Source organism: Hemicordylus capensis, chromosome 5 (genome assembly GCF_027244095.1).
Source record: "Hemicordylus capensis ecotype Gifberg chromosome 5, rHemCap1.1.pri, whole genome shotgun sequence".
NCBI lineage: Eukaryota > Metazoa > Chordata > Lepidosauria > Squamata > Cordylidae > Hemicordylus > Hemicordylus capensis.
The window spans coordinates 6,372,890-6,387,175 of NC_069661.1; the positions used below are offsets into that span (position 1 = coordinate 6,372,890).

At 46.4% G+C, this 14,286-nt stretch overlaps 1 protein-coding gene across 8 annotated transcripts in view; it reads left to right on the forward strand.

Annotated features, from left to right (window-relative positions):
- SLC4A11 (solute carrier family 4 member 11) overlaps positions 1 to 14,286 on the forward strand; it is a 265,118-nt gene that overhangs the window by 121,229 nt on the left and 129,603 nt on the right. For all 8 annotated transcript variants that reach the window (XM_053256951.1, XM_053256953.1, XM_053256952.1 and 5 more), the window contains exon 2: positions 10,261 to 10,311. In XM_053256951.1, coding sequence (XP_053112926.1) covers positions 10,278 to 10,311 — 34 coding nt within the window. In that variant the 5' untranslated portion in view covers positions 10,261 to 10,277. The remainder of the gene's footprint in view (positions 1 to 10,260; positions 10,312 to 14,286) is intronic.

The following is a 14,286-nucleotide window of genomic DNA, read 5'->3' on the forward strand; positions in this document are numbered from 1 at the left end:
GGGTGTGGAGTTGTTGCATCCCTGGAATTTCTGTTCTGGCTCCCAGAGGACAGGATTATGGACTTTTGGAGGGCATAGGAGGCCTGTTGTGTACCAGAGCCTTCCATCTTAGCCATTTATATTGAATATATAAATATTCATTTTATTCATATTTGTATCTTAGCCATTGCTCCTTCATATCTCCCAGGCTTTCACCAGCTCCCACTGCAGCCTAGTTCACTTGCTAAATGTCTGGTATGAACAATGACATCTACTCCATCCTTGGATGTTCTCTTTTGAACTGCTGCTTGGGTCCCAGGACCTTTCACACATGTGGGCCTGCTGGACCCCACGTCTTTTGTCCCAGGCTCCCACCTTCCTGGCCCCCTCTGCCTTGGGCTGCTACCATGCATGCAGAGATGGTGGCTCAGTCTCACTAACCCATGGGTCCCCAGTCTTGAGTCCCTAGATATTGTTGGGCCACAGCTCCCGTCATCCTCAACCGTTGGCCCTTGTGCCTGAGGATGATGAGAGTTGTAGCCATCAACATCTGGGGACCCATGAGTGGGTACCCCCAGCACCAACCCAAGCCAACCACTTGGAGCCACTTCCAAGTGAGTTAAAGCCACTGGTTTCTGGAGAGGCTACTATCTGGGGTGTGTGTGTGCTGAGATCAGTTGACTGTGTTTCCAGTACGTCTCGGCTTTTCTTGAACCTTCCCCCATGCAGGGGCGGCTCAGCCATAAGGCGAAATGAAGCAACTGCCTCAGGCACACCTTTTGGGGGAGTCTTTTTGGGGTGCAGCAGAATATTCTCTGACCTACTGCCCTGGTAGACCTCATGCCCCTTGCCTCCCGGCTTCAGCCGCAAAAGGCTGATGTAACACCCCCACCCCCCTGTCTTCAGTGTCTCTGCATGCCCCTGGGCTCTTCATGCTGCATTTCCAGCAACATAACTGGTCATTTTTGAAATGTATTAACCAGTGAAAATCCATCCAGACCAGAGCTCTTAAATATACCTGTTCTACCAGGCTTTTAATTCTTAGTTTAAAAGTTGTAGGCTTCCGAGCTTTTAATCTATGATTTAAATTGTTTTAATTGTGTTTTTAGATTGTGAACCACCCAGAGATTTGCATAGATCATACATTTGGATAGAGAAGTGCCACTTAAATAAAAATAATTTCTCTGTGTGTTTTTAAAAATGGAACCCAATATGCTCAGTGGTCCTTTAGAAGTCTGGATCAACAGCAAGCACTATACAGATGTTAACCAGAGTGGCTAGAAAGGCTTTAAACCCAGGAGAGCCAGGTTCATATTTCCGTTTGACCATAGGCTCCATTGTGCTCCAGGATCCTCTGTAGAATTGAAAGAGCTCTCTGTCTGAATAAGCTTCTTCTAGCAGGTTGTGCTTTTCGGGGACGCCTAAGATTAGTTCAGCTCAGTCCCTGCTTGGTTTGCCTGTGCAGCTATTATTATTATTATTATTATTATTATTATTATTATTATTATTTTACATTTATATCCCGCTCTTCCTCCAAGGAGCCCAGAGCGGTGTACTACATACTTGAGTTTCTCCTCACAACAACCCTGTGAAGTAGGTTAGGCTGAGAGAGAAGCGACTGGCCCAGAGTCACCCAGCTAGTATCATGGCTGGATGGGGATTTGAACTCGGGTCTCTCCGGTCCTAGTCCAGCACTCTAACCACTACACCACACTGGCTCTAGTTCCAGGATAGTTGGGTTCTTAAATAGGCATGTTGAAAATGGCAGTCTTCTCTTTTTATCCAGGCTCTTGGCCAATAAGTTGCCTCTGCTCTTCTTTTAGTGGTTGTAGCTGTATTTGTTTTCTTTTAAGGATGTTTTTATTAACATTGTTTACTGCCCTGGAGTCTTAGGACAAACAGTGGTAAAGAAATGTAAATATTAAATAATGATTTTTTTTTTTTTGCATCTAAGAGAATCAGACCTTTCGTATTTTACAAACAAGAGCACCAGTAAAATTCAGTCGCTTGGGTTTTTTAAAAAGATAATTCCCCAGCTAGGCAAAAATGTGTGGATGATGTAGAACAGGGATTCCCAACCTTCAGTCCCCAGATGTTGGACTACAACTTCCACCATCCTCTGCTACAGTGGCCTTTGGCTATGGGAGTTGTAGTTGCACAGCATCTGGGGACCCAAGGTTGGGAACATCTAGTATGGGATAAGTTGACCTGTCGTTGTATCATTTTGGTCTCCCCTTCCATTTCTCTTTTTCCCATGTGTAAAATACGATTAATAATCACCAATCTTGCAGGATGATGAGATTATTTTTGTAAAGTATTCTGCAGTGCACATCGTAACAATGGGTGTAAAGAAGGTGGATGGGAGACAAAGAAGGCATTGCCCAAAAGGGTGCTCCTGAATTATTTTTCAAAAGAAATATGTTAAGCATTCAGGAAATGCAGGGTTGTTTTCTCTTAAGTCAAAGATATTGGAAAGCTCAGGAGGTCTTATTACTGTTTCCTACATCTAGAAAGTTGAAATTGGTTGGCAAGGCATTTGAGCTGCCTCTTCTGAAGAATTTAAAAGTGGAATGTTAGATGGAAATGTGAAAATTGTTGACATTGAAGAGAGATTGTGGTGGTATTCTTCTGGTCTCTCTCTCTCTGCCTCTCAGCAACATTTGACCTCTTCACCCTGATGGTGCTCAATTTCAAGATATTCCTTTGGAACATCCCTTATTAAGGAATGTTTGAGGCTTTAGGAAGCTGAAAGTGATGATCTCTGTTCCAGAATAGGTCAGCACTGTAGAATGTGCACCATCACTCTGAGGTGCATCTCATCTGATCTCTCCCCCCTTTCTTTCTTGAGCAATGGTTTAGTCACAAATTCAGACGTGCAGGCGAGCGCTCTCCATGGCATCTCCCATCTGCATGGCCACACATACACACCCTATTTAATAAATGCAATAATTTGGGGGTCCTGTTTGTTACAAGAAGTCAAGGATAGTGTCTTAGTCCTACCGAACTTGAACCTCATGTGGTTATTCATCTAGAAGAACCGTCTGGATTGTCAGCCCAGAGATGGAAGATACTCCTTTTAAGAGAATGGCAATACAGTCAATTGTAGCCTGACATTCAGTTACGTAACAGACTGCTGGAATAGCAAGAGCAGCACATTTTTTCAGTTGAGAAAGCAAAGGGCTTTGCGGCCCTGCTGAGACCGTGGAGGAAGAGAAGTGCAAGGACGATGTCCCTGCCTGTCCGTGTAGTATGACCAAACTGTTCTTGAGATCCTGGCTCTTGAACTGCAGCACATAAAGAGCTGTTTGACAGTGGAACAGTCTGCCTCATGGAATGGTGAGCACTCCTTGGATGGAGGTTTTCAAGCAGACAACCCTGGCTGGCTGTCAGGGATGCTTCAGCAACTTTCTGCCCTGAGCAGAGGGTGGACCAGAAGGCCTTCAAGATCTCTTCCCGCTCTAAAAGATTCCATGTATGAGTTTTCTGTCTTGGTTTCTTCTAAGCACTGTAAGTTCAGAAGATTACTGTAAACACAGGAGTAATTCTGCAAACCATGCCCCTTTCACCACCAGCTTTTTGAATGTGTTGTACATTGAATCTCTTCTAGTCTCATACTGTGAAGACTTACAGTTGGCCAGCGCCCACATCTTGTATCTAGATGCAGAAGCAAGCTAAAGACAAACAGCAAGGCTGGATTGACCAGCCTTACCTAATACGTATGTTCAGTTCCATAAGGCTGAAACAGAGCCTAACTCCTGAACCTGGGATTTAGTCGCATTTCCAGTTTCGATAATTGTGTGGTTGCGGTTAAGGATGCTAGCCAAAGACAGGTTATTCCGCTATTGCTAAAAGCCACTCTCTGCTCATACTTGCAACCAACATCTATCATGGGATGTCTACAGATGCTGGGCTCTAATGAGCTGTGTATGCAAATTTGCTATTTGACTTCCTTGATGAATGCCATGCATTCTCTTTCATTCCCTCTTTGCTTGCTAGTGTCCAAAAGAAAATGGAAGTAGAAAATAAAACAGTGAGAAGATACAAGGCGAGATTAGGTATGTCCCTGCATCCGAAATACTGCAACAGCCTCTGTGTCAGAGGAAGCCTAGCTGGATCAGAGGGAAAAGCAGTAGATTCATGGCAGGAGACATGACAGGAGAGCTGGCCTTGTGGTAGCATGCATGACTTGTCCTCTTAGCTAAGCAGAGTCTGCCCTGGTTGCATATGAATGGGAGACTTTGTATGAGCAATGAAAGATATTCCCCTTAGGAGATGGGGCTGCTCTGGGAAGAGTAGAAGGTTCCAAGTTCCCTCCCTGGCAGCATCTCCAATATAGGGCTGAGAGAGATTCCTTGGGGAAGCCGCTGCCTTTGTCTGTGTAGACAATACTGAGCTAGATGGACCAAGGCAGGGTCTGACTCGGTAGAAGGCAGCTTCCTATGTTCCTAGGAAAGCAAGAAGCAAACAGACAGAATTCAGGGTGGGTGCAGATTGAGGGAGGGCCAGGGCCAACCAAATGGCACAAATGAGTTTAACACAGCCAATTAGTTCTAAGTAAGAACTGTTGGCTAGCCTTCCAGTGATGGCCCATCCTAGCCTCAAGCAAAGCAGCATTCGTTCTTCTTGGGTCTTGTGTATCGAAGGCATCATAGCTGAAACAGCACAGTCTGTCTTTGACAGTGACTTCTGGGGTGACTTCTTAGTGACTTATGGAGACTCGGGTGTGGTGCTTAGAACAGAATGAGGATGAATCCTTGATGACGCTCGGATTAGTTGGCAGCAGAAGTGAGCACATGACTTGCAAAGCTCGTAGGCAGTTCCATGTTGCAGTGGTTTAATTGTGAGAATCATTGTGTGCTGCCCTAAACAGCCCCCTCTTGGGTGTCTTCTCTTTCCAAATCCCATTTTGCTCTTCAGTCATGTTGTGATGAGGTCATTGGCAGACCATGTGGTTGAACGTGATGGCCAAGTTCAGAGTGAATTCAAATACTGTTGTGTAATGCAAATTATTGTTGCAATTCTGCAAAATTTGTGTTACTTGATTTTTATCCTTTTCCAAGGGTTCAGGTCAGGTAAGAATGTGTGAATTGCAAAATTCTCAGTTCGATTGGTTAACCCAGGGCAGCGTTCTCAACCTTGAGTCCCCAGATGCTATTGGGCTACAGCTCCCATCATCCCCAGTGACTGCCATTGTGGCTGGGGATGATGGGAGCTGTAGTTCAACAACATCTCGGGACCCAAGGTTGAGAACCCCAGGGTTAAACCCCATCTTGTCAGATTGCTCCTGCATGAAAATCAAAAGTTAGTTTGAGCAAAATAGGAACATAGAAAGCTGCCTTCTGCCGAGGCAGACTATTGGTCCATCTAGCTCAGTATTGTCTACACAGACTGGCAGCAGCTTCTCCAAGGTTACAGGGAGGAGTCTCTCTCAGCCCTATATTGGAGATGCTGCCAGGGAGGGAACTTGGGAACTTCTGCACACAAGCAGGCAGATGCTCTTCCCAGAGTGGCCCCATCCCCTAAAAGGAATATCTTACGGTGCTCACACATGTAGTCTCCCATTCAAATGCAAACCAGGGTAGACCCTGCTTAGCAATGGGGACAATTCATGTTTGCTATCGCAACACAAACTCTCCTCCCTTAGAAATGCTTCGATAAGACAGCAAAACTTGGGTCGCAATTGTGATGCAGTTGATCAGACTGTTCCATTGAGATTGCTCATGTAGCCTTCATTCATCCAACTGAAATTTAATGGCCCCACCCCACCCCAATATGGCTAAGTGAGATGTTCTTGTGTGTCCAAGCTGCAGGGTAGAGTGACTTCTAGTAGTATGCATAGGAACTCCATTGCCATTGAAAGGACTGCAAGGTGAGGGGAGTTAGGCTTTGGGGATACTTGTTCATGCTCGCACCCCAGCGTCCCTCCCCAGAAATGGTTCATTGTCAGGTTGAAGAGCTTCTGCAACTGGAGCACAGCACTGGTTTGTGGGGCATATTAGCGCATGGACTTTGTCCACCATGTTTGTGGGAACATAATGAATACATCAGTGGTTCCCAACCTGAGGGACCTCCCAGATGTTGCTGAACTACAGCAACATCTGGAGGATCGGGTTTTTTGTGGCTGGGGGTGATGAGAGTTATTGAATTTATTGTGGCTGGGGATGATGGGAGTTGTAGTTCATCAACATCTGGAGGACCCCAAGTTGGGAACCACTGATGTATATACATCATAGTGAAGGTATGGAGAATCCAATGGTCCAAATATTGATTTATACTCCATATTACATGCATGCAGAGTCTTGTCTTTTTAAGCATCATAAAGAAAAATATTGGTCCCTATTTTTGCCACCATCAGGTTTGTAGCTGCTTGGTTTACGTGCATTTCTTTTATGCCCCCTCATGTTGAAAACTTTCAAGTGTGAAAGAGCATTGGAAACATTTTGCTAGACACCAAAATAGGGCTTGTGGTGCGTATATATCAAGCTGAAGACCTATTTGAAGAGAACCAAGTGAAATAGAACTGTGTGCATCTGACCACTGGTGGCCAGTTTCTAGTTCTGAAATCTGGAAGGTGTGTTGGAAATAGTCCGTGCCTTTTTTGCAAAGGGAAATAGGGTCTTTGAGTGCAAGGCCCTTCTGGCTTTTGTGATGCAAAGTCCCAACCACTGTTCCCTCTAACTGCGATCTCCAGATGTTGCTCACTACAACCCCCAGCATCCCCAACTGCAGTGGCAGTTGTAGTCAACAACATGTGGGAATCCCTCGTAGAGGGAACACAAGTCCCCTCGGACAGAGGAGGGCAGATTTCAGGCTTCTGGGATTTACTTTGGTTTTTCACCTATATTTATTATTATTTATTTATTATTAAAACTTTTATACTGCCCTTCCAAAAGGCTCAGGTCTATACCCTTTGGTCTGAGGCCAGAGCAAGTGAAAATAGTGACTTAATGGTTAAGCAATTTCCCTGCTGCATCCCCTGAACCATACACTGGGATAACCTGCATAAAAGTAAAGTGTGCCGTTGAGTCGGTGTTGACTCCTGGTGCCCGCAGAGCCCTGTGGTTTTCTTTGGTAGAATACGGGAGAGGTTTACCATTGCGTCCTCCCACGCGGTATGAGACAATGCCTTTCAGCATCTTCCGATATCGCTGCTGCCCAATATAGGTGTTTCCCATAGTCTGGGGAACATACCAGCAGGGATTCGAACCAGCAACCTCTGGCTTGCTAGTCAAGTCATTTCCCTGCTCTGCCATTAGGTGGCTGTATAACCTGCATATTGAAGTATAAATCAGAGTTTTGAACATACAGCTGTTAAACTGACTGTAGCTCAGTGGTGGAGCATCTGCTTTGCTTGCAGAAAGTCCCAGGTTCAATCCCTGGCCGCATCTCCAGGTAGGGCTGGGATGGACTCCTGCATGAAACCTTGGAAAGCTGCTGCCAGTCAGTGTAGACAAGACTGATCTAGATGGACCAGGGGTCTGTCTCAGTGGAAGGCAGCTTCCTATGTGCCATCAGAGCTGTGCAAAGAAAGACCTAGTGAAAGGCAAGCAATCAATGCTCAGATCTTGCAGTCGAGAAGCTATTAGCCCAGGACCAGCCACAGCGAATAATTTATTTTCCTTGCTATTGTTAAACCATTGGGAGTCAGCAAACCTAGCTTCTCTTTTGCCAATTACCCAGAGATATATCCTCTCCTCACACTCCAGTGCCCTTCTTGCTTTATCAATGATACGGAAAAACAAGAGTCATTTAAGTCAGACCACTTCATTGGATATGGGGCTTTGGGCTCTCTCTCCTCCAGGCATCTCTTAAGTCCAAGCCTGCTTTGCTAAAAGAAGTGACAAAATAGCAGCCCCCCAGGACCTCTTTGAGACCCGAGGGGACACATTTAAGAGAGTGTCACTTGTTTGTCTGTTGGTAGAAAAAGCAACTCGGCAGTTCTTCTCTGGTCCCCTGAGGAGGAGGAGGAGGAGGAGGAGGAGGAGGAGGAGGAGGAGGAGGAGGAGGAGGATAGTCCTTCAGGAATACAGGCTGTTTACAGTGACAGTGTGTTGCGATCAGTCCTGTTTGAGTTCCCTAGATCCCTCTAATACAAGTGAACTAAAAATCATATCAGTGTTGCTCAGCAATAGTTTAATTTCTTTCAAACAGAGACCAGAGAGCAATAATTCTTCTGCATTAACAAATCTCAAAACATCATTAGCTGTCCTTTCTTAATAGCAGTTGTCTTACTGGTTAGAGATGGATACCCTTATTTAATAAAATAAAATAAATATATATGTATACACACACACACACAGAGAGAGAGAGAGAGAGAGACAGTTGCAACTGCTCGTGCCATTTCTAGACCCGTCAGTTCCTTAAAATACAGATATTTTGATCAGTTGTCCTTTCACAATCCATCGTGTGTCCTAAATCTTTTATTTATTCACAGCTGTAGTCAAACCAGTCCAAAAGGACTCTGAGCAGATCAGTGCAATTGTGCATTTTAAAATGTGCCATTTTCCTTTCCTGTTTTAACCGGAGGGAATGCTGTACTGTATGCAAATACTGCATCACCAATACTGTTGTGTAATGTCACAGCGTAGAGCGTCTTTTAAAATCTGCTCTACGTGTAGTAAAGACTTATCAGAAAGCTCCCAAAATGAATTATGCAAGCATAGAGATACTTTGTGCCTCTTCAGAATGCATCTGGTTCATGGTGGATTTCTTATTTTATTTAGTATATTTCCATCCTGCCTCCAGGTTGAATACCTCTCAGGCAGTGTTCTTTCTATTTTTTCTCATTTGTATGTGGAATGAATTTTCTTCTGGGCAGCAGTATCAAGGTAGTGTGCATGCACATATATACAGAGTAGGGCCTTCCTGATTCAGCCTGAGCGGGATCTAAAATTAACTGAGTGGACATTAAAAAATATGTGACTGCGTGCACACACGCGTGCCTTCGGGGGAACACTGCTCTCAGGGTGTCTTGCAAGCAGTTAAAAAAACAACTCCCACACAAGAATAGTCTCAGTCGCATAACAAAAATAGAAAAACTGGTTAAAAAACCAAGATGGGCCCAGGCAGGTTAAAAGGCACCAAGAAGAGAACTGATTTAGTGTCAGGTGGGCCTCCCTAGAGAGAGGAATCCATAGGTGGTGGGTTGCCATCACAGTGAAGGTGTCTTGTGAGTTCCCACCTCAGACTTGGATAGGGGCTGGGTCTCTGAGGCTGCTCTTGGCACCTAGGCAGGTTCATAAGGAAAGGGATGGTCCTTAAGATAACCTAGTCTAGGAGTTCCCAGATGCTGTTGGACCACAACTCCCATTATCCTTTTTGGCCATTGTGGCAGGAGATGATGGGAGTTGTAGTCAAACAGCATCTGGGGACCCGAGAATCCCTGGCCTGGTCTGAAGCCATTTAGATGCTTGAAGAGCCATGACCACCATCTTACTGGGCCTGGAAATGGACCGGGAGCCCGCAAAATGCTTTCAATGCTGTAGGGATGTCTTTGGACCCAAATGTCTTTAGTACAAAATCCAGCAGCTAAATTACTGTCTGCCTTTACCAGACAATTTTCAAGGGCAGTCCAACAAAAGAGCACACTGAAACAATCCCATCAGGATGTTACCAGAACATGGTGGATCATGGCCAGTCTCTCTCTAACCCGGGAGCGGTCACAGTTGGTGTGTTAAATGCGCTTCTGTGCAAGCTTTACTAATGGACACTTGAGTTAAACTGGCTCTACAAGGTGGCTGTGTTGCTTGTGTGCTCTGGCAATTGAGTTATTACAGGGTCAGCACCACAACAGATGCAGCGCCCGAGTGTAAGATGTCAGTGAGGATGTAAGGAGGGAGGGAGCCATTCTGGGACGCGGGAAGATTGAGTGTGTGCTTGGCTGAGATGTGTTTCTTGGAAATGAATGTGCCTGCCATGGCACATGAACCTGGGCAGTCACTTGCCAAAAGGAGCATGTGACCGGCCAGACTTCTGTGATCCACCCTCTCAAAGAATGGGAGAGCCATGGAGAGAGGATAAATTGTGTGTGCTTGCAGCAGCCAGCGATGGCCCGTTCTTCACCATGAGGTGGCTTCTGTGGCTGTCAAAACGGTCCCATGGCTTGGAAATTGGTGTATGCGTGCCAAAACCTTCATGTGATACCCTGTGTCTAGCAATCTGGTAGCATTCTGGGGAAAGTGTGTTTAAAAAATAAATATGTCTTTTTGAAAATAAAAAATCATGTTGTCGTATTTGAGCTGCCCTTTTATTTGTGTGTCTCTTTTTTTCCTCCTCCCTTAGAAAGCCCACCGGCAGCGATGTCCAGAAATGGGTACTTCTTTGAAGAAACAGGCAAGTAGTACTTGATTTTATCTCCCAGTGATTTTGACTTTATTATTTATTATTAATTAATTAATGAACTTTATTTATTAACCACTCCATAACAAATTGTTCTCTGGGTGGCTCACAAAACCACAACAGCAAAAACGTCTAATTAAAACACACAAGACAAAACAAACCAGTGGCAATATAAAATAGAAATGTAGTACCAAACATTTTAAAGCTTTTAAAGAATCAGTTTTAAAAGCCTGAGTGAACGGAAAGCTCTTCACCAGGCATCTAAATTAAATAATTAAATGCACATTTGACTTCATTTGCTGCATGATGTGTGCGGGATGATGCTGTGTGTTCCCCCACTGAAGGCACCAAGGAACGCTTTCCTCTGTTTAGGACTTGACAGCCAGTCCATGGCCCCCTGCTTTGTGACTGGTGACTTGTCTAAAACGTTCTTGACCTGTTTTTTGGATGTGACTCTTCCTTTGGAGTGACAGGGGAGACAGCCAGTGTGGGTGGCGGCTAGAACAGGGGTAGGCAACCTTTGGCTCTCCAGCTGCTGCTGGGGATGATGGGAGTTGTCGTTCAACAACAGCTGGGGTGCCAAAGATTGCCACAGCTCTGTCAGAGCTGCAGGCAGCACAGCTCTCATTAATGCGGGTGGGATGGGAGAAAGCGGTACATTCGTACTGCCAGGAACCCGAGGCAGCTGTGTCTTGTTGGGCATCCCTGCCTCCTCCGCCAGCTCATTGGAAAGAGCCACTGCTGGTTACAGAGGTAAGGCCTCTGCTGCCACTTGTCCTGATCCATGGCTACCTACTTTTGGCAGGGGTGGTGGGGAACCCCAAACGTGGAGTCGCCGTGCCTGGGTCTGCCTTGACAAAGGCACCATTTTTGCAAGGTGTCTTGGATTTTGAAAAGGGAATTTTGATGCTGTGGAGCCAGTCAATTGTGCTGTTCCAAAAGTCTCCTTGCTGAGCACATCGCTTGCCGCATGAACTCCAGGGATGCATTAATTAGTTTTGCTGGCAGTGAGTAAGCTGCTATCCTGCTCCAGGGCATGGGAGTCCCCAGATGGTTGGGGTTGTTGTCCACCGTTTTCTTCTCTGTCGGCATCCCCCGCCCCACACCACGCCAGTTATTGTTGCTTTGGCTTTGTCATGGAGTCTGGTATGTGCGTCTTGTTTATAACTCTCCAGATTCTTTGCCTGTCTATGGAATTGAGCCAAATGTTTTCTGAAGTAAATCCGTTCAAGATGGGGCTGGGATATTTTCTTGCTGGGTTGCCTGTCTGCTGATATTGAATGAGAAAAAGCATGTGTGTGCATGTGTGTGCGCACACACTCACACACACACCACATTCCCACTCACCATTAACTGTACTGGCATCTTATACGGCCTGCTGTAGGCTATTTCCAGGGCAAATGCACCTTGCTGGCTCCATAAATTAAATTTAAAAATTTCTTACCTGAGGGGATGTTGTGCATGAATATTGCATTGCTCACATTGTTGTATAATTGGCAAGACGGGGGTGGCTAGCATTCCTCAACCTAAGGATCTCCATATGGCCGAGAGCCTCCAGTTGGAATCTGCATGGCCTCCTTACGCCCTCCCCAGTGGCTCTCTTCCTCGATTCCTTGCCAGTGTCTCTTCTCCCAGCTCTGAGCTTGGGTCCCTGCAGAACATGCTGTTGGGGCCAATCTCCTTTGGGCTTCACTGCCTCCCTCTTTCTGTTGCTTCTCTTTCCTTCTTTCGCTCTCTATCTTTTGCATTCTCTGTTTCCTCTCTCTTAGGAAGCTGCCTTCTACTGAGTCAGACCACTGGTCCATCTAGCTCAGTATTGTCTACACAGGCTGGCGGCGTCTCCTTCAAGGTTCTTCGACGTGGTCTCTGTGCTTTACATGATTGGGCTTTCTACCTGCGCAGACACCTTGTCACAGTTATCCAAGCTAATTTCTCTCGGTCTAGGCGGTAGCTCCTCCTCTTCACGTGGCCTCCCTCCTTTAGTCTGTCTTTGTTCATTGACAGAATGACAGCGTTTGTGAGTTGCTCTGAGCTAATTGAAAAGAAATTAAAAAGGTAAAGAAATTAAAAAAGGTCTCTTATCCCTCCCTCCCCCCCCCCAGTTATCTCTACCTTTCTATTGTTGTTTATTCTTTCCAGCCTTTTGGTTAGCATTTCAATTTGATCCTCACATCTCCCCCCCCACACACACACACACTTTGCTACCTTGCTGGGGCTGGCGTTTTCAACCCAAAATGACTGCTTATGGCCAGCAAGACCACTTTCAAGTTTTGTGCCTGCTGCAGGGCCAAGTTCCCCTCCACAGACAAGTACAGTCTTTGTCGCCTCGGTGAGGCTCATAGAATGGAGACCTGTGCATACTGTGCTCAATTCACCAAGAAGGCCAAGAAAAATCGAGCCTCTCGCCTGCGCTCATGGCTCTGGGAACGAGCCTCAAGCAGCCTCCTTTTCTGCCTCCACGCAGGCTGCTGTCTCTCTGGCCATCCTGCTCTTGGGCTCACAGCCCCTTGCCTTGAAGGCTGCTGGCAACCCGCCCACCTTCGGCCCCTCCAACTGGCCTACAGCACTTATGGCTCCCCTGTTTTCTGACCCGACACTCTCGTCTAGTGCCGTAGCATGATCTATGGCCCCTGTGTCCTCTGGCTTAACACCTCAGCCACGATCAGGAAAAGGAAAAAGAGACGAGAGGCAACCTAACTACCTCTTAAGCCTTTAAAGTGCAGTGTGCCACCTGTGACTAATCCTGCCTCACTTAAACCAAAAAAGAAGTGGAAATTGTTTGCCCAATGGGAGGTGTCTCGCTGGCAGCAGTGAGCGCCCTCGCTCCACAATCCCGAAATCAATCCGGGGACTCTCGAATCTGAGGCAGACCAGCTTGAACCCGAGGATCCTCTCAGTACCAAGTTCGATACCGAAGAACAAGAAGACAATTTTTCAGAGAATGAAGGCCATGAGGAGCCAGAAATCCAGTCAGACCAAGAAGCTGCCCTCCAGGAGGAACTCCAATATGAGGATGACATGCCATTGGAGGAGGATGATTTTACATCCGAATTTGAGGCACTGCACCCAAATTCTAGGTGTCCACATTCTACTCAGCTGCACTCATATACTGCCCATCACCCACAAGAGGGCACTCGGCACATTGAACTTTATTATGCTAATTGGGACAAACATCCAGCCTACAGGTCTTACCACACCTTGACTTCTTACCCTAGGGCAGTGGTTCCCAAATTGGGAGCCTCCAGATGTTGCTGAACTACAGCTCCCATCATCCCCAATCACAATCAGTTGTAGCTAGGGCTGATGGGAGTTGTAGTTCAGCAACATCTGGAGGCTCCCAGTTTGGGAACCACTGCCCTAGGGAGTCAACCCCATATGACCCCGCTCGTTGGCGCTACATTTCTAGAGAACAGCTTCACCAATCGTCTCGCTCCCAGCTGGACCAGTGGGAATACTAACAACCCCCCAGAAACCGATCTCACTCTCCTCAGCACACCGCTTCAAGGCCCCCATACAGGCCTAAACAGACTGTGCTGCCCCCACCATCAGCGGCATCCAGATAGCCCCAGTGCAAGCAATGAGACAAATTGCAGAATTCGCCTACAAGGACACACCAGCCTCCTCTATCTTGAATCAAATACCTCCACCACAGGACCAACCACAGGTTCCTCCTGCTCAAACCACTCCACTGGACACGACCCAACACAATCTTCTGGAATCCCCACAAGGCCAGAGTGCTGAGGAAGTCTCTTAGCAGGGCTCTGACAAGGAAGGTGATACCCAATCTGACCTTACATCCCAGGGCTCCTCCCCTTCAGACCTACTGACTGATCCCAAGCCAGGATCCCCTTCAGAGGACTACAGGCTTTATGCGGAATATATTTCCTGCATGGCAACTTCACTAGGTATACTTCTCGCTCAACAAAGCAAGGCCGAACCAGACCGTGTATTCAGTCTCATTGAGTCAGA